The sequence below is a fragment of the Schistocerca nitens genome, chromosome 1, assembly GCF_023898315.1.
Source record: "Schistocerca nitens isolate TAMUIC-IGC-003100 chromosome 1, iqSchNite1.1, whole genome shotgun sequence".
NCBI lineage: Eukaryota > Metazoa > Arthropoda > Insecta > Orthoptera > Acrididae > Schistocerca > Schistocerca nitens.
Genome location: NC_064614.1, coordinates 1,048,099,948 through 1,048,118,842, shown reverse-complemented (window position 1 = coordinate 1,048,118,842; position 18,895 = coordinate 1,048,099,948). Strand labels below are relative to the sequence as shown.

Below are 18,895 nucleotides of genomic sequence, written 5' to 3'. Positions count from 1 at the left end.
CTTATGAAAAAAAAGACCTAAATTTAAGTGTAGGACTAGTTACATGAATAGTATCAAAGACTATTAAATGCACACTCTAAGATGACTCTCAGTGTAGTGGCTGATGGAACTAGCAGAATCTATGTAAATCTATATATGTTCACCAGATTTAAATGCTTTCAAGTTGCTATCAGTTAAGGCAACAGGCAACTGACTTCTTGATGGGTTAACATGTTGCCAACGTGTTTTTGACTAAACTGCAGAAGTTTTGCTGGGAAGCCCATACACTTCCTCCATGCAGTCCTGATCTCTCTCCATTCATTTTTTTGAGCCCTGAGGAGAGACAGTCATGGCTTGGATTTAATTCAGACAAAGCAGTGCATGCTTAGGTACAATCACTGTTCCATACGGAACAGTTTTCCATGAAGTCACTTACCATCTTGTCTTACAGTGAGATAAATGAATTGACAACTATGGCAATTACTTTTGAAATAATAAGTAGTTTACTTTGATCCAACTGTCTTGTTTTCATTTGGAAATCCCTTACAAAACACAAAATTGTTAAGCCTTTCGTGGCCACTTGTTGACAATCTGCCTATTGGCTTCTATCTCGGGTTCTTCGGCCGACGTTCATCTAATGATTTTTCTGACGCTTCACCAGCACGAGTGGCTGGCATTGTCAAAGCTTCACCCTCCATTGCCGGTGGTGAGCTGGAGGCGAGCTCACGGCCGCAGACTATATGTACCTGGCGCGCCAACGTCCGAGGGCTTCTCCGCGGTCATTTCCGGTGCGATTCTCCTCTTGCTACCTGCGACGGTCGTTCGCTGCAGAACGGGAAGCCAGGATCCATTTACCTTAAGGCTTTCCTCTTTCTTGTTGAAACTGTTTGCGTGTGATAGTGCTTCTCTACAGCTAGAACTTCCGTGTCAGCGAACTGTATTACGTGGTCGGTCCCATTCAGTGCGTGCTCTGCCACGGCCGATTTCTCCACCTTCCCCAACCTGCAATGTCGCTTGTGCTCTTTGATCCTGGTGTTAATTGATCGTCCAGTCATTCCGACATAAACTTTTCCGCATGTGCATGGTATACGGTATATTCCCGACCTTGCAAGTGGGTCTCTTTTCTCCTTCGCCGATCTAAGACACTCTTTGATCTTCCTTGTCTTTACGCCATGTTTGCGCAATGTACGGCCGATTCTGTCCGTCACTGTGGGAATGTATGGCAGAAAGGCCGTACCCGACATTTCTTTTTCTGGTTCCTTACTTCGCCGAGTGTTGGGCTTTGTTACACTTCTAATGTAATTTGTGGGGTACCCATTGCTCCTGAGAACAGTTTCCAGGTGTTGCATTTCTCGTTTGAGGTGTTGCGGCTCACATATTCGTCCTGCTCTCGTTACGAGCGTACTAATCATGCCTCTTTTCTGGCTCGGGTGGTGGTTTGACAGTTTGTGCAGGTATCGGTCCGTGTGTGTCGGTTTTTGATACACGCTGTGTCCCAGGTTTTCGCCTTCCCTTGTGACCAGCACATCTAGAAATGGCAGTTTCTTGTCCTTTTCTACTTCCCTGGTAAATGTTATGTTGGCATGGAGGCTGTTCAAGTGTCTTAGGAAGTCACCGAGCTGTTCTTCACCATGGCTCCACACCACAAAAGTATCATCGATGTACCTGTACCACACCTTAGGTTTGCAAGTCGCCGAGCCCAGTGCCTGTGCTTCGAATTGTTCCATGAAGAAGTTGGCCACCACTGGACTGAGAGGACTACCCATGGCGACGCCTTCCAGCTGTTCGTAGAAATCGCCATTCCACGTGAAATAGCTCGTGGTGAGACATGCATGGAAGAGCTTTTTGATGTCTTGCGGGAACATGGAACCGATGTGCTCCAGAGCGTCACTGAGTGGCACTCTCGTAAATAACGAAACAACATCAGAGCTGACCAGGATGTCGTTTGGTGCAAGTTTCAGTTTCTTCAGCTTCTCAATGAAATGTCCTGAGTCCTTAATGTATGTGTCGGTCTTCCCCACGTGTGGCTGGAGCAGAGAGGCCAAGTGTTTTGCCAGTTTATACGTTGGTGAGCCAGGAGCGCTAACGATCGGTCTCAGTGGAACGTTGTTCTTATGGATCTTGGGTAATCCATACAGCCGAGATGGTAGGGCTTCCGTGTTGCGCAGGTTTCTCTGTATGTCCGCCGGCAGAGAAGACGCCTTGATTAATCGATTCGTATTCCGAGTGATACGCTGCGTCGGATCTGCGCTTAGTTTTCAGTACGTCATCGGATCTAATAGGTCTCGGATCTTTTGCTCATAATCTTCGGTCTTCATTACGACGGTCGCGTTCCCCTTATCGGCAGGCAGTACCAATATACTCTTGTCGGCCTTGAGATCCTTAATGGCTTGTACCTCTTCTTTCTTCAGGTTGCAAGCTGGTGGTTTTGCACGGCGCAGTATCCTGGCTGTTTCCGTGCGTATTTCCTCTGCCCTTTCACAAGGAAGGGTCCGAATGGCTGCTTCGGTGTTGGCAATGATGTCCTCCATAGGTATAGTTCTCGGGACGATAGCGAATTTCCCTCCTTTTTGAAGAACAGACACTTCCTCTTCGGACAATTGTTGTTCAGTGAGGTTGACCACTGTGTGTGACATGTCGGGAATCGCCTTGTTGGTCTGCTTCCGGCATCTTTCAAACTTTTTCTTCTGGCGCTCGGTGCAGCCCTCGAGTTCGTTCTGCATGCTCCTGTGAGTGATGCTGTCGATCTTGTCCCAGTCGTCTCGATGCATTCTGCAATTTAGTTGATAGAAAATGTCCAGAAGTTCCTGATCCGTTCTTGCCAAGTCTCTCTGTGGTGTATGTATTCGCTCATGAAGAAAAGCTCGTTCCATTCTGTCGTAGATACGATGTGCTTGGGCGGTGGTGAATAGGCACTTACATCTCAAGAACTTCGGTGTAGCACATTCGTCTTGGCACCGTGACAGAAAGGAGAGAGAGGACATCAATCGCGCTTTCTTCTTCCGTCGTTGGTCAAGGCGTCGGTACAATCTACATATCTCCTCCCCGTAGAGGCGTAATACAAAATTGTTAAGGCTTTCGTGGCCACTTGTTGACAAACTGCCTATTGGATTCTGTCTCGGGTTCTTTGGCCGACGTTCATCAAATGATTTTTCTGACGCACCAGAAATGACCGCGGAGAAGCCCTCGGACGTTGGCGCGCCAGGTACATATAGTCTGCGGCCGCGAGCTCGCCTCCAGATCACCACCGGCAATGGAGGGTGAAGCTTTGACAATGCCAGCCACTCGTGCTGGCGAAACGTCAGAAAAATCTTTAGATGAACGTCGGCCGAAGAACCCGAGACAGAAGCCAATAGGCAGTTTGTCAACAAGTGGCCACGAAAGCCTTAACAATTTTGTATTACGCCTCTACGGGGAGGAGATTTGCAGATTGTACCGACGCCTTGACCAACGACGGAAGAAGAAAGCGCAATTGATGTCCTCTCTCGATTTCTGTCACGGTGCCGAGACGAATGTGCTACACCGAAGTTCTTGAGATGTAATCGCCTCTTCACCATCGCCCAAGCACATCGTATCTACGACAGAATGGAACGAGCTTTTCTTCGTGAGTGAATACATACAACACGGAGAGACTTGGCAAGAACGGATCAGGAACTTCTGGACATTTTCTATCAACTAAGTAGCAGAATGCATCGAGACAACTGGGACAAGATCGACAGCATCACTCACAGGAGCATGCAGAACGAACTCGAGCGCTGCACCGAGCGGCAGAAGAAAAAGTTTGAAAGATGCCGGAAGCAGACCAACAAGGCGATTCCCGACATGTCACACACAGTGGTCAACCTCACTGAACAACAATTGTCCGAAGAGGAAGTGTCTGTTCTTCAAAAAGGAGAGAAATTCGCTATCGTCCCGAGAACTATACCTATGGAGGACATCATTGCCAACACCGAAGCAGCCATTCGGACCCTTCCTTGTGAAAGGGCAGAGGAAATACGCACGGAAACAGCCAGGATACTGCGCCGAGCAAAACCACCAGCTTGCAACCTGAAGAAAGAAGAGGTACAAGCCATTAAGGATCTCAAGGCCGACAAGAGTATATTGGTACTGCCTGCCGATAAGGGGAACGCGACCGTCGTAATGAAGACCGAAGATTATGAGCAAAAGATCCGAGACCTATTAGATCCGATGACGTACCGAAAACTAAGCGCAGATCCGACGCAGCGTATCACTCGGAATACGAATCGATTAATCAAGGCGTCTTCTCTGCCGGCGGACATACAGAGAAACCTGCGCAACACGGAAGCCCTACCATCTCGGCTGTATGGATTACCCAAGATCCATAAGAACAACGTTCCACTGAGACCGATCGTTAGCGCTCCTGGCTCACCAACGTATAAACTGGCAAAACACTTGGCCTCTCTGCTCCAGCCACACGTGGGGAAGACAGACACATACATTAAGGACTCAGGACATTTCATTGAGAAGCTGAAGAAACTGAAACTTGCACCAAACGACATCCTGGTCAGCTCTGATGTTGTTTCGTTATTTACGAGAGTGCCACTCAGTGACGCTCTGGAGCACATCGGTTCCATGTTCCCGCAAGACATCAAAAAGCTCTTCCATGCATGTCTCACCACGAGCTATTTCACGTGGAATGGCGATTTCTACGAACAGCTGGAAGGCGTCGCCATGGGTAGTCCTCTCAGTCCAGTGGTGGCCAACTTCTTCATGGAACAATTCGAAGCACAGGCACTGGGCTCGGCGACTTGCAAACCTAAGGTGTGGTACAGGTACATCGATGATACTTTTGTGGTGTGGAGCCATGGTGAAGAACAGCTCGGTGACTTCCTAAGACACTTGAACAGCCTCCATGCCAACATAACATTTACCAGGGAAGTAGAAAAGGACAAGAAACTGCCATTTCTAGATGTGCTGGTCACAAGGGAAGGCGAAAACCTGGGACACAGCGTGTATCAAAAACCGACACACACGGACCGATACCTGCACAAACTGTCAAACCACCACCCGAGCCAGAAAAGAGGCATGATTAGTACGCTCGTAACGAGAGCAGGACGAATATGTGAGCCGCAACACCTCAAACGAGAAATGCAACACCTGGAAACTGTTCTCAGGAGCAATGGGTACCCCACAAATTACATTAGAAGTGTAACAAAGCCCAACACTCGGCGAAGTAAGGAACCAGAAAAAGAAATGTCGGGTACGGCCTTTCTGCCATACATTCCCACAGTGACGGACAGAATCGGCCGTACATTGCGCAAACATGGCGTAAAGACGATTTTCAAACTGACAATGAAGATCAAAGAGTGTCTTAGATCGGCGAAGGAGAAAAGAGACCCACTTGCAAGGTCGGGAATATACCGTATACCATGCACATGCGGAAAAGTTTATGTCAGAATGACTGGACGATCAATTAACACCAGGATCAAAGAGCACAAGCGACATTGCAGGTTGGGGAAGGTGGAGAAATCGGCCGTGGCAGAGCACGCACTGAATGGGACCGACCACGTAATACAATTCGCTGACACGGAAGTTCTAGCTGTAGAGAAGCACTATCACACGCGCTTGTTCAGAGAAGCTGTAGAAATACAAAAACACGCAAACAGTTTCAACAAGAAAGAGGAAAGCCTTAAGGTAAACGGAACCTGGCTTCCCATACTGCAGCGAACGACCGTCGCAGGTAGCAAGAGGAGAATCGCACCGGAAATGACCGCGGAGAAGCCCTCGGACGTTGGCGCGCCAGGTACATATAGTCCGTGACCGCGAGCTCGCCTCCAGTTCACCACCGGCAATGGAGGGTGAAGCTTTGACAATGCCAGCCACTCGTGCTGGCGAAACATCAGAAAAATCATTAGATGAACGTCGGCCGAAGAACCCGAGACAGAAGCCAATAGGCAGTTTGCCTTACAAAACAGTTTCAAATTTAATTTCACACAGCATTTCAGTGCTCATTAACTTAGCTCAAATTACTTCCACTTTTGTAGATGGAGAAACACTGAAATGGTGTTGTCTATTATTTAACACTAGCAGTGGCCAGATAGGATTCAATACTAGTCATTTGATTTTCATCAATTCAGCCACCCCAATGATTCAATCCATGAAGAGTTTTCTCAGAGTGAATTCACAGTAACATATTCATTCTTATCAAATTTAAGCTCGTGTGCTACTCTGTAATGTGTGAATGGGTGCCATGTACCATATTCACAAAAATATTATGTATGATATGTTCATCTTTGAATGAAAATCATGCAAATGACCAACCAAACAAACTTTTTCATAAACTTCTGCATTAGGTCAACTGGAAACAATTAAATCTAACACCTCACACAAAAATAAAGTGGATACTTCATTGTGTATACTAATGTCATCTGCTCCATTTGATTTCACATTTTTGTGGTGTCCCCATTAGAGAATCACTACAAGAAAATCTTTCTAGGCTTCAAGGTCTGGAATATAACTAGAATTTGTAAATTTCCTCAACCTGTCTGTTTCTTCTTTCTACTGATTTATATGCTCTTTTTAGGAACAGAACATTACTTCAAAGAATACAAACAAACAATCTCTCTTTTTTTTTCAATTTTAAATGAACTCACCACGATTTGACTGTGCTGTTGTTTATTTCATTACAGCCCAGGTTGCAGCCTTTTATGCCAGTTTCAAGTGACAGAGTTTATGCCATTAACATACATTGCTAGACATCAAGCTCAAAATTGGCTATAAATTAAGGAAAATACTCCTCCCCACAAATGTAAAATCATTATCATGTAAAATCAGTAAATAACAGTGGAAGCTTGTCATATTTAATAAAAACAGGTTTTGAGCTTGATGTCCTTCAATATATGTTAATAGCATAAACTCAATCACTTGAAAATGGCATAAAAGGCTGAAACCTGGGTCATAATTAAATAAACGTCAGTACAGTCAAATGGTGTTGTGTTCATTTAAAAAAGTTGTTGTATGACTGTTGCTCAGCAACATCAAAAACTGTTTACAAACAATCTCATTTCTACTAAATCAGTCACTTTTTGCAGCATTACATCAAATAAATTAGTTCTGACATAACCCACCACAAAAATTAACTACAAATCATTCTGCTTTTCTGTAAATAGAAGTAATTTTCATCGTCACATAGCTTACACAAAAATTATCAGTCTTTGTATGCAGATGATGAAAGCTGAGAAGACATCACTTACTGCTAATTACATTATTCAAGTATTGAATAAATATTAACACTGTAACATACCCCATAGTTGCCTCCAGCGAAATTCCAATTGTTTGTTGCGTGCTAAATGTTTCTTGACAGAGTAATGGACACGCTGGATGAGAAGATTTGAAAACCCCATTTTCTTTAAGAGGTAGGCCATGACTGGAGAGTGTCCAAATGGATCAATGGACCAGCTGTTGCTATAAATAATAATCCACAGTCACAAACTCATTTGTGTACAGTTGTTACAAGATTTAATATGAAAAATAATAAAAAGAGAAGGGACTGGTGCAAGGAAGAGCTAATTCACAAGAACTTATTTTAAGTTATTGCATGTTATGTGTTAGAAGAAGAAATGGACTACACACAGTCTACTGTCAGTGCACATAAATTGAAGAAGTAATATGAATGACGATCACTATTTAAAGTTTACATGACCCCCATTATATTCAAGTTACTTGGAGAAACATTTTAACACACACCTGTTTATTTTGTGATTCTTATTGGCTCTCTTCAACTCTTGTTTTACTAGTAAGTGATTCGTCTATCTACAAGCTTTGCCACAGTGACCCTATACCAAAAATCCAGTAGGATATGCAGTCTCTCCTCAAATCCTCAGGCCCATCCCAGAACCTCTCCTCTGAGTCTATCTCTTTCCTAACCCCTACCACTCACCACACTCCTATCTCCCACATGTTTCCTGAAATCCATAAACCCAACCACCTCGGACACCACACCGTGACGGGTTACTGTGCCCCACTCAGGAAATCTCTGCTCTCGTGGACCAACAACTTCAGCCTGTTACCCATAACCTTCCCTCCTATATAAAAGATGCCAACCATTCCTCCACAGACTCTCCACAATTCCTGTTCCATTACCACCTGGCATCCCTCACTTCACTACTGTTCCACCTCCCTCTACTTTAACATCCCCAATGCCCATGGCTTTGCCACTACTAAACACTACCTTTCCCAATGCCCAGATGACTCCAAACCTACAAGCACCTTCCTAGTCACCATGACCAACTACATCCTCGCCAACAATTACTTCTTCTTTGAAGGAATATCCTGCAAACAAATCCATGGTACAACAATGGGCACCTGCATGGCAGCATCCTACACCAATCTATTCATGTGCCATCTAGGGGAATCCTTACTAACCACCATGAATCCCAAACCCCTCATGTAGTTCAGATTCACTGATGGTATCTTTGTGACCTGGACCAAGGATGAGGACACACTATCCACTTTTCTCTAGAACCTCAACATCATCTCTTCCATTCACTTCACCTGGTCCTCCTCAAATCAACAAATCACCTTCTATGATGTTGACCTCCACCTCAAGGATGGTTACATCTGTACCTCTGTCCACATGAAACATACCATCCACCAACAATACCTCCACTTCAACAGCTGCCACACAGTCCACACAAAGAAGTCCATTCCATACATCCTAGCTACCCATGGTAATCTTATCTGTAGTGATGAGTAGTCACCCTCTAAATATACCAAAGGTTTCACTGAGGCCTCAACAGTACCTCCAAACCTTGTTGAAAAACCAATCTCCCTTACATTGTCTCTTCAGTCCCCTGCCATCTCCCACATACCCACTGTGCAGCCATGAAGGAGCCCTCCTCTCACGACTCAATGACACCAGGGCTGCAGCAGCTGAGTCATATTCTCTGCCAGGGTTCTAACTACCTCTCGTCATGCCCTGAATAACATATCCACTATCTTGCCCACCCTTCCCATGAAACTACGCAATGTCCTTGTCCATCCCCACTCTACCCCTGCTCCCAAACCCTTGCCTCACTCATGGCTCATATTCCTGGTAATAGACCTAGATATAGGAACAATCACATACACTAGTGTGGAGTTAACCATTCAGCCATCATCAGGTAAGCTTTTTGCACTGGAGATGGCTAGTTCAACTATTCGCAGTACCAACGTAGCAATGCCATGGTGAGTGATGTTACATGGACATATCAGTCAATCATCCAGACTGTTGGACCTGAAATTACTGAACAGGCTGCTACCCATCTTCAGGAAAGCGGACACAAATGCAAGAAGGCAGCCACTACATGAGTGGCCTCTGTCAAGTTTCAGGCTCCCTCCAAGTATTGCTCCAGATTGGCACATAGGTGCATGCATAATGGTGATCCTACATGTATCCTCTCTGTCAGAATGCAGGCCCGTAGAGTTCAAATTCAGATGTCACATTCTTAAAATTAACTTTCACTGGGCATGTCATCTGCTATAAAATGTTTTCTTTCCGAAGATAGAGCAATCACAACATCCCACACTTTACCCAGAAGAAACCCACCATCATGATTAATAAGCTCTTCCACCACACTTATTTCCACAGATTCTTTTCTTTAAGTGCATCCCAGAAGGATCTCATCGGGGTCAAGATTCCTGTGGCATAATAATCTATGGAATGCCCTGTGGAGATACTATGGTTGGCTACTGCTGACTTGCCGGGCTGTGAAATCACATTCAACGCACCTTCCATGCATGGTGTTCATGGTCTGATCCATGTAGACTTTGCCACGCTGGCAAGGTACTTGTAGATTCCACCCCTTCACATTCCCAGATCATCCTCCAGCAAACTGAGAAGAGAACAAGTCTCTGTAGGTGGGTAGAAGATTACTTTGACATAAAGTTTCCTCGAGATTCTGCTTAAATTTGTCAAAATAGTGCTGGCATGTGGGAGGAATGTTCCAACCACTGTTTACAGAGACATAATGACATTGTTGAAAAATAGCATCACGTATGTGAGTCACTTTGTAGTGTAGGACAGCAGTGAATAAAAGTTAGTTGGCCTGGCATAATATCGTGTAACTTAGTTTTTGAAGTCACCTTTGTAACACTGGAGGAAGCACGTCCCCAGAACTGCATCAATGCTATACTTATCTTACTTCAGAAGAAAGGAGACAGAGTAGTGTGAAAGAGTTATAGACATAAAAGTCTCTTCTCTGTGACTCACTAAACTTATCACCAATGTAGTATAAAAAAAATATCTTAATCAGGCCACTGAAAACTTGATTTAGACATTTACAAAGCACAGACCAGTTCCAAATTGTGGATATAAATTACCATTTTATCTGGGATTCTAGCATTTTAAAAAATCTGTTGACTGTGCTTCAACCAAACCTGTGCTAATTGCTCTTGAGAAACATGACATTTTTTCAATCTGCATTAGTACATACGCCATTGCTACAGCTTCTATTATACCTCACCCAGAGCAAGAAAAAAAATCAGAATTGAAAGAAGCATCTCAAGCAATAACATTCCTTATAAAATAAACTTTTCTCAGCAATTTTCATATCCTTAACCTGGGAAAACAAATACGGAAAACTTGTTAATGAAACAAACTTAAATTATAATTTTGCACTGTACTGCTTGCCTAGATTGGGGATACATTTCAAAACCAAATGGAAGAGTAGGCATGAATGTACAACTGAAACTAAATTATACTGTGACTAAAATAATTTACAATGAGCAGAAGCAACATAAATACTTACAGATGGAAAAGTTTAAAGAACTTTGTCCAGAAGCAGATACTGAATGGCTTATGATAGTGATACAGTTTATGCATCCAACACACAAGTCTTTGGGTATTGACCATATAATAAATATCACTTACTTGGGTTTTATGTTAAGATTATATTCCAGCCAATTATGCCCATCAATCATCTGCCCCAACATAGAAAAATAATGGGTATTGGCTTCATCATTCATAACCCATCCACCAGTCACAATTTCTAGTTGACCATTTTCAATCAGTCTGAAAGAGAAAGAGAGGCCAAATGTAATTTGTAACTTAAGTTTCAAAATGCGATACTAAAACACTAAAAACATACCTTTTCACTTCTTCTTGTATATCAGGCGTTATTTCATTCCACCACAATTGGAAAAATGAAACTTCAGCCCATATAAATTTACGGCGCTTATCTTCTCCCAGTTTTTTCACCATGTTGTTTAAAATGCTTCGAGTCTGTCCCTGATAATAATCTTCAAACGTTTTAATCCATCCTGAAACACCAAATGCAATGATATAAGAATCAAGAATTTTGCAAGAACTATGATACTTGGTTAGAATATCAGGAAAATTATAGACAGCTGATACATCTGCTCCATATAAGAAAGACCAAAGTCTGCAGATTAATCAACGTACATTCTTTCTGTCTATCTTTACCCAGTTTTTTAGTACTCTTTTAAGCATGTTCTGAATTGATAAAAGTATTTCAGATCTCAAATACTCATTGTACTATGATCCGTTCATCATAAGAATGAACCTGATGTAAACAAACACAAATGCGATGATTGCTCAGAAGCCGTAGCACACGTACACTGGGATTGTTATGCTCTTGAAAGTAGGTCCTACTTACTTATTAGATATCTTATTACTAAGTTACGTTAAATGGAACTTTAAGACACTCAAATGTATTAACAACCATCAACATTTTTCTCAATTACGGTTCAGGTATGTAGTTTTTATTTCAAAAATCGTGTACAGTCACAGCCTCTGCAGCATTGTGCTCTGATTGTTGCGCTGTTAATGTGCAGTATGCAAATGGTTGAGGCCACTTTCTATTCCGTAGTGGAACATGGTAAAAAGTGCCAAGAAATAGGCTGTTCTTAATGTTTTTCATAAATTTATGGAGATAACCAGCATTGAAGTTTTCTCTGCACTTATTTACTGCAGTTGATAAACCAGCACTGAATGAGTAGCACAGTTGGTAGTGTAATGGAATACGAACCGAATGCAGTTATTTGTGCGTTGGTTCAAATCTCCTCAGTATCGTCCCCCCCCACCCCCCCCCCCACCCCCCCCGTTCAATTTGAAATACCTACATCTCCTACATCTCATAACTATAAAACTCATCATCATTTTTATGAATAATGCACGTCTTCTTGTTTCTAATTACATATTGGATGCGAATTTCCTGTTTCCATTTCAAATACAAATTCCTAATTATCAACGTTTTATGAAAGACTGTTTATAAAAGTTGTTTAAGTTAAGAAAATATAACAATTTAATTTGTTAAGGCAAAAATGAAAAACCCAATGCTCTTTATTTGGATTATGTCCATTGTTTTATATCAGAGAGGTAGATAAGTATCTTAGAAACATGAAAAACAATCATTTTCACAGCATCAAGCACATCATACAAATGCTGTATTTATACATTTGCTACTGTACCATTACAATATGAACCCAACAGAACTGATCCACAGCCATGCTGCGGATTTGGCCCAAGAAGTAACAAGAATGTTAAGCTGACAGACATACTGGAAATAACGAACGCAGCTTTTTCACACATCACTGCCGAATGCTGGCGGGATACAGAATGGTTTGTCATAAAGGAAGAAAATAAAATACTGCGCCTGGCTGGCTTCATGGATTCTGTTGATAGGCTCATTATCAATGTAGCAGGTGACACTTCCAGAACTGAAATGTATTTCTCAGATTCAGATAAGCAAAGAGCTAAGAGATTACCAGATGATTGACTGTAAGTAATACCTTCAGTGGCTTCAATATTTAACTATATGGTGAAATCCTTCAATACTCTCTTACGTTACACACAGTTTAAGCAGAAAAATTACCCTGTGGTTAAGTCAAGAATTTTCATCACTCTTGTTTTTAATTATAATAGTACGTTAGCTAAAAACAATAACGTGTTGAGGTTTTCATCTAGTCATCTAAGGAGCGCATTGTGGGAGATCTGCAGTGTATTATTTCATTCTGCTTAAAAATTAAGTGACATTCGAAGCTGTATTGCTCCCCGGCTCATCTCTTTTTATGTGTGAAGTGCAGCTCGCCACATCGCTGCAGGTTAGCTGTACCAGCTGATCAGTCAGTGCTGTCCAAGTTAAATGCGGCGGTAAAGCTGTTGTCCCATATTTTCGCTAAGTCAATGTGCGCGTAACGCACAGCACAAAATGTACCCTTATTATCATACTTGACAGTACTTGAGACAGCCTGGCTGCAGTCCCACGTCAAACAGAAATCCAATGAGGTTCCAGCAAATACAAAAGGACACATAGTGCAATGTTTACATTAGGTTTATTCTTATGATGAACAGATTATACTAAAAAATAATAAAACATGATAATTAAGTTGTTTTGAGTTTTCATGAGTCACAGATATATGTGCTTCCCCCTTGAACCATGGACCTTGCCATTGGTGGGGAGGCTTGCGTGCCTCAGCCATACAGATGGCCGTACCATAGGTGCAACCACAACGGAGGGGTATCTGTTGAGAGGCCAGACAAACATGTGGTTCCTGAAGAGGGGCAGCAGCCTTTTCAGTAGTTGCAGGGGCAACAGTCTGGATGATTGACTGATCTGGCCTTGCAACATTAACCAAAACGGCCTTGCTGTGCTGGTACTGCGAACGGCTGAAAGCAAGGGGAAACTACAGCCGTAATTTTTCCCAAGGACATGCAGCTTTACTGTATGATTAAATGATGATGGCGTCCTCTTGGGTAAAATATTCTGGAGGTAAAATAGTCCCCCATTCGGATCTCCGGGAGGGGACTACTCAAGAGGACGTCATTATCAGGAGAAAGAAAACTGGGATTCTACGGATCGGAGCGTGGAATGTCAGATCCCTTAATCGGGCAGGTAGGTTAGAAAATTTAAAAAGGGAAATGGATAGGTTAAAGTTAGATATAGTGGGAATTAGTGAAGTTCAGTGGCAGGAGGAACAAGACTTTTGGTCAGGTGAATGCAGGGTTATAAATACAAAATCAAATAGGGGTAATGCAGGAGTAGGTTTAATAATGAATAAAAAAATAGGAGTGCGGGTTAGCTACTACAAACAGCATAGTGAACGCATTATTGTGGCCAAGATAGACACAAAGCCCATGCCTACTACAGTAGTACAAGTTTATATGCCAACTAGCTCTGCAGATGATGAAGAAATTGATGAAATGTATGACGAGACAAAAGAAATTATTCAGGTAGTGAAGGGAGACGAAAATTTAATAGTCATGGGTGACTGGAATTCGTCAGTAGGAAAAGGGAGAGAAGGAATCATAGTAGGTGAATATGGATTGGGGGGAAGAAATGAAAGAGGAAGCCGCCTTGTAGAATTCTGCACAGAGCATAACTTAATCATAGCTAACACTTGGTTCAAGAATCATAAAAGAAGGTTGTATACCTGGAAGAATCCTGGAGATACTAATAGGTATCAGATAGATTATATAATGGTAAGACAGAGATTTAGGAACCAGGTTTTAAATTGTAAGACATTTCCAGGGGCAGATGTGGATTCTGACCACAATCTATTGGTTATGAACTGCAGATTGAAACTGAAGAAACTGCAAAAAGGTGGGAATTTAAGGAGATGGGACCTGGAAAAACTGAAAGAACCAGAGGTTGTAGAGAGTTTCAGGGAGAGCATACGGGAACAATTGACAGGAATGAGGGAAAGAAATACAGTAGAAGAAGAATGGGTAGCTCTGAGGGATGAAGTAGTGAAGGCAGCAGAGGATCAAGTAGGTACAAAGACGAGGGCTAATAGAAATCCTTGGCTAACAGAAGAAATATTGAATTTAATTGATGAAAGGAGAAAATATAAAAATGCAGTAAATGAAGCAGGCAAAAAGGAATACAAACGTCTCAAAAATGAGATTGACAGAAAGGGCAAAATGGCTAAGCAGGGATGGCTAGAGGACGAATGTAAGGATGTAGAGGCTTGTCTCACTAGGGGTAAGATAGATACTGCCTACAGGAAAATTAAAGAGACCTTTGGAGAGAAGAGAACTACTTGTATGAATATCAAGAGCTCAGATAGCAACCCAGTTCTAAGCAAAGAAGGGAAGGCAGAAAGGTGGAAGGAGTATATAGAGGGTTTATACAAGGGCGATGTACTTGAGGACAGTATTATGGAAATGGAAGAGGATGTAGATGAAGATGGAATGGGAGATAAGATACTGCGTGAAGAATTTGACAGAGCACTGAAAGACCTGAGTCGAAACAAGGCCCCGGGAGTAGACAACATTCCATTAGAACTACTGATGGCCTTGGGAGAGCCAGTCATGACAAAACTCTACCATCTGGTGAGCAAGATGTATGAGACAGGCGAAATACCCACAGACTTCAAGAAGAATATAATAATTCCAATACCAAAGAAAGCAGGTGTTGACAGATGTGAAAATTACCGAACTATCAGTTTAATAAGGCACAGCTGCAAAATACTAAAGCGAATTCTTTACAGACGAATGGAAAAACTGGTAGAAGCGGACCTCGAGGAAGATCAGTTTGGATTCCGTAGAAATGCTGGAACACGTGAGGCAATACTAACCTTACGACTTATCTTAGAAGAAATATTAAGAAAAGGCAAACCTACGTTTCTAGCATTTGTAGACTTAGAGAAAGCTTTTGACAACGTTAACTGGAATACTCTCTTTCAAATTCTGAATGTGGCAGGGGTAAAATACAGGGAGCGAAAGGCTATTTACAATTTGTACAGAAACCAGATGGCAGTTATAAGAGTCAAGGGGCATGAAAGGGAAGCAGAGGTTTGGAATGGAGCGAGCCAGGTTTGTAGCCTGTCCCCGATGTTTTTCAATCTGTATATTGAGCAAGCAGTAAAGGAAACAAAAGAAAAATTCGGAGTAGGTATTAAATTTCATGGAAAAGAAGTAAAAACTTTGAGGTTTGCCGATGACATTGTAATTCTGTCAGAGACAGCAAAGGACTTGGAATAACAGTTGAACGGAATGGACAGTGTCTTGAAAGGAGGATATAAGATGAACATCAACAAAAGCAAAACGAGGATAATGGAATGTAGTCAAATTAAATCGGGTGATGCTGAGGGGATTAGATTAGGAAATGAGACACTTAAAGTATTAAAGGAGTTTTGCTATTTAGGGAGTAAAATAACTGATGATTGTCGAAGTAGAGAGGATATAAAATGTAGACTGGCAATGGCAAGGAAATCGTTTCTGAAGAAGAGAAATTTGTTAACATCGAGTATAGATTTAAGAGTCAGGAAGTCGTTTCTGAAAGTATTTGTATGGAGTGTAGCCATGTATGGAAGTGAAACATGTACGATAACCAGTTTGGACAAGAAGAGAATAGAAGCTTTCGAAATGTGGTGCTACAGAAGAATGCTGAAGATAAGGTGGGTAGATCACGTAACTAATGAGGAGGTATTGAATAGGATTGGGGAGAAGAGAAGTTTGTGGCACAACTTGACTAGAAGAAGGGATCGGTTGGTAGGACATGTTTTGAGGCATCAAGGGATCACAAATTTAGCATTGGAGGGCAGCGTGGAGGGTAAAAATCGTAGAGGGAGACGAAGAGATGAATACACTAAGCAGATTCAGAAGGATGTAGGTTGCAGTAGGTACTGGGAGATGAAGAAGCTTGCACAGGATAGAGTAGCATGGAGAGCTGCATCAAACCAGTCTCAGGACTGAAGACCACCACAACAACAACAACAGATATATGTGAGCCGGCCGAAGTGGCCGTGCGGTTAAAGGCGCTGCAGTCTGGAACCGCGAGACCGCTACGGTCGCAGGTTCGAATCCTGCCTCGGGCATGGATGTTTGTGATGTCCTTAGGTTAGTTAGGTTTAACTAGTTCTAAGTTCTAGGGGACTAATGACCTCAGCAGTTGAGTCCCATAGTGCTCAGAGCCATTTGAACCATTTATATGTGAAATTTAGAGTGTTCATGAGAGACAGATATATGTGATACTAGATAGATTCCATTTTTGGTTCTTAAAACTGAGCAAGTAGCAATTACAATTTCAAATAAAGGCATAGTTACATAAAGGTTGGCAACTCTTTTGAGCAGGAAGGAAGATTCCTGGAAATCATTTCTATGTTTGGAATTTCACATTATTTTGACAGCAAGCCATTCTGCCATAATCTACATAGTGACTATAAAATGTCTCCCTTCACATGGGTCAACTCCTGCCACTGATAGATCAACAACAACTCTTGCTGTTGCCGGTATTCAGATAAGAACAATGTGATGGCACCCCTGACTTTCCCATGAACACTGTTTGGGGTCATTCCATGTCAAGTCATCCAGGCCTTGACACCAACCATGTCAGATTTTGATGAAACGTGGTACAATTACTTCTTTCATCATCCTGAAAGCACTTGTAAATTTTTTTTCCTCTATCTCTTATAGGTTTTTTTTAATAAATTTTTAAATTTTTTAGATTTGTCGTTGTTTCAGTAGTCGGAAATCGTAACTTAAACGTGCCCTCACAACTAAAAAAATTTGTATATTAAAGAATACACAAGATATCAGTATGAAATTTTGGAATAAGTTTGTGTATTATATCTAAATGTTAAAAAAATTACCATAAAAATATATTAAAATCTTCCAAGTGAAAAAAAATTTACAAGTTTTTTAACCTGTTTAATAGTTATCTAATTTTTAAAATAATATTAATTATATTTTAAAAATAAAAAGTACCAAGTGGCTTAGACACCAAAAATAAGTTTTTGTCTTCTTGGAGTAACAATGTACGCTTGAATTTTGTTTTGTTACTCCTGTGTTTTGAAGTAAAAAATTATTACAGTGTTAAATAGTGCTTGGATAGTATTTTAGTAAGTTTATTCGAACTTTCAGTAAGTACTGTTACTTAGTTTACAGAGATTCTTTTCCAACATCCTATAAAAGTAACCAGAACAGTAATCAGACCAAAAGTGAAATCAGTATGTCAGATATTCAAAGCTGTAGCGTAGGGTTATTTAAAAACTCTGACTGTTTCCAAACAACCTACACACCTTCAAAAAAGTTACAACCGGAATCTGAATTGAGTGAGGAAGAAAAAGATTTGATCCACTTACGATCTGGAATTAATCTGTGTGAATTTAAGAATATATGTTCACACCACAGCTATTACTTTTTAAATGTTTTTGAAAAGTATCAAACAACATGTGTAGACCCACTGAAAAAACACAAAAAGCCCATCAAAAAATCGTTGAGAAGTGTAGGCTTGGATCTTTCTAAACAATTACTGACAAAAAATATTTGCATAAAACCTGGACAAAAGCTTTGCTCAACATGCCGTAACTTTTGTGAGGAAAAATTAAGAGTTGAAGTCAATGAAAGTGAAACAGATGATGAAGTCATGGTTGAATTAGAATCATTGGAATCCAGAAATGAATCCCTCGTACAAACAAACATTGCTCTTGATAATTTAGGTTTAACACCGATAAAGCTTCATGGCTTGTCAGAACAAAGTAAAGGGTCTTATTTTAAAAGGAAGGTTAGCAGTATTGAAAAGACTGCAAAAAAGGCGGTTTCAAAAGCATTAAAATATGATGCACTAAGTTCTGATGATGACGAAGAAGATACAAGTATGGTTGAGAAAGCAAAGGATTTTGATGTAATGATTTCTCTTATGAAAGAGAAGATTTCATCTGTTGGGAGGTCTATAAAAATCCAGATTCTGACCTTGGCTCCAGATTATTGGAGTCGAAATAAAGTGATGAAAGAATTTAATGTAAGTGAGTACATGGTGCGACAAGCTAGAAAGCTAAAATCTGAAAAGGGTATTTTGGAAACTCCTGGTCCAAAAAAAGGTAAAACTCTTTCTGAAAATACTGTAAGACTTGTAACACATTTTTATGAAAAGGATGAAAGTTCCAGAGTGCTAACTGGAACAAAAGACAAAGTAAGTGTTCAGAAAAATGTGTACATGCAAAAAAGACTCAT

The 18,895-nt window shown here is 41.4% G+C and overlaps 1 protein-coding gene across 1 annotated transcript in view; it reads right to left on the bottom strand.

The window, feature by feature from the left end:
- The window catches only part of LOC126197246 (alpha-mannosidase 2), a 236,572-nt gene that overhangs the window by 149,544 nt on the left and 68,133 nt on the right, over nt 1-18,895 (bottom strand). The window contains exons 5-7 of the mRNA XM_049934627.1: nt 11,067-11,238; nt 10,850-10,990; nt 7,244-7,404 (exon numbers count right to left, since the gene is read on the bottom strand). Coding sequence (XP_049790584.1) covers nt 7,244-7,404; nt 10,850-10,990; nt 11,067-11,238 — 474 coding nt within the window. The remainder of the gene's footprint in view (nt 1-7,243; nt 7,405-10,849; nt 10,991-11,066; nt 11,239-18,895) is intronic.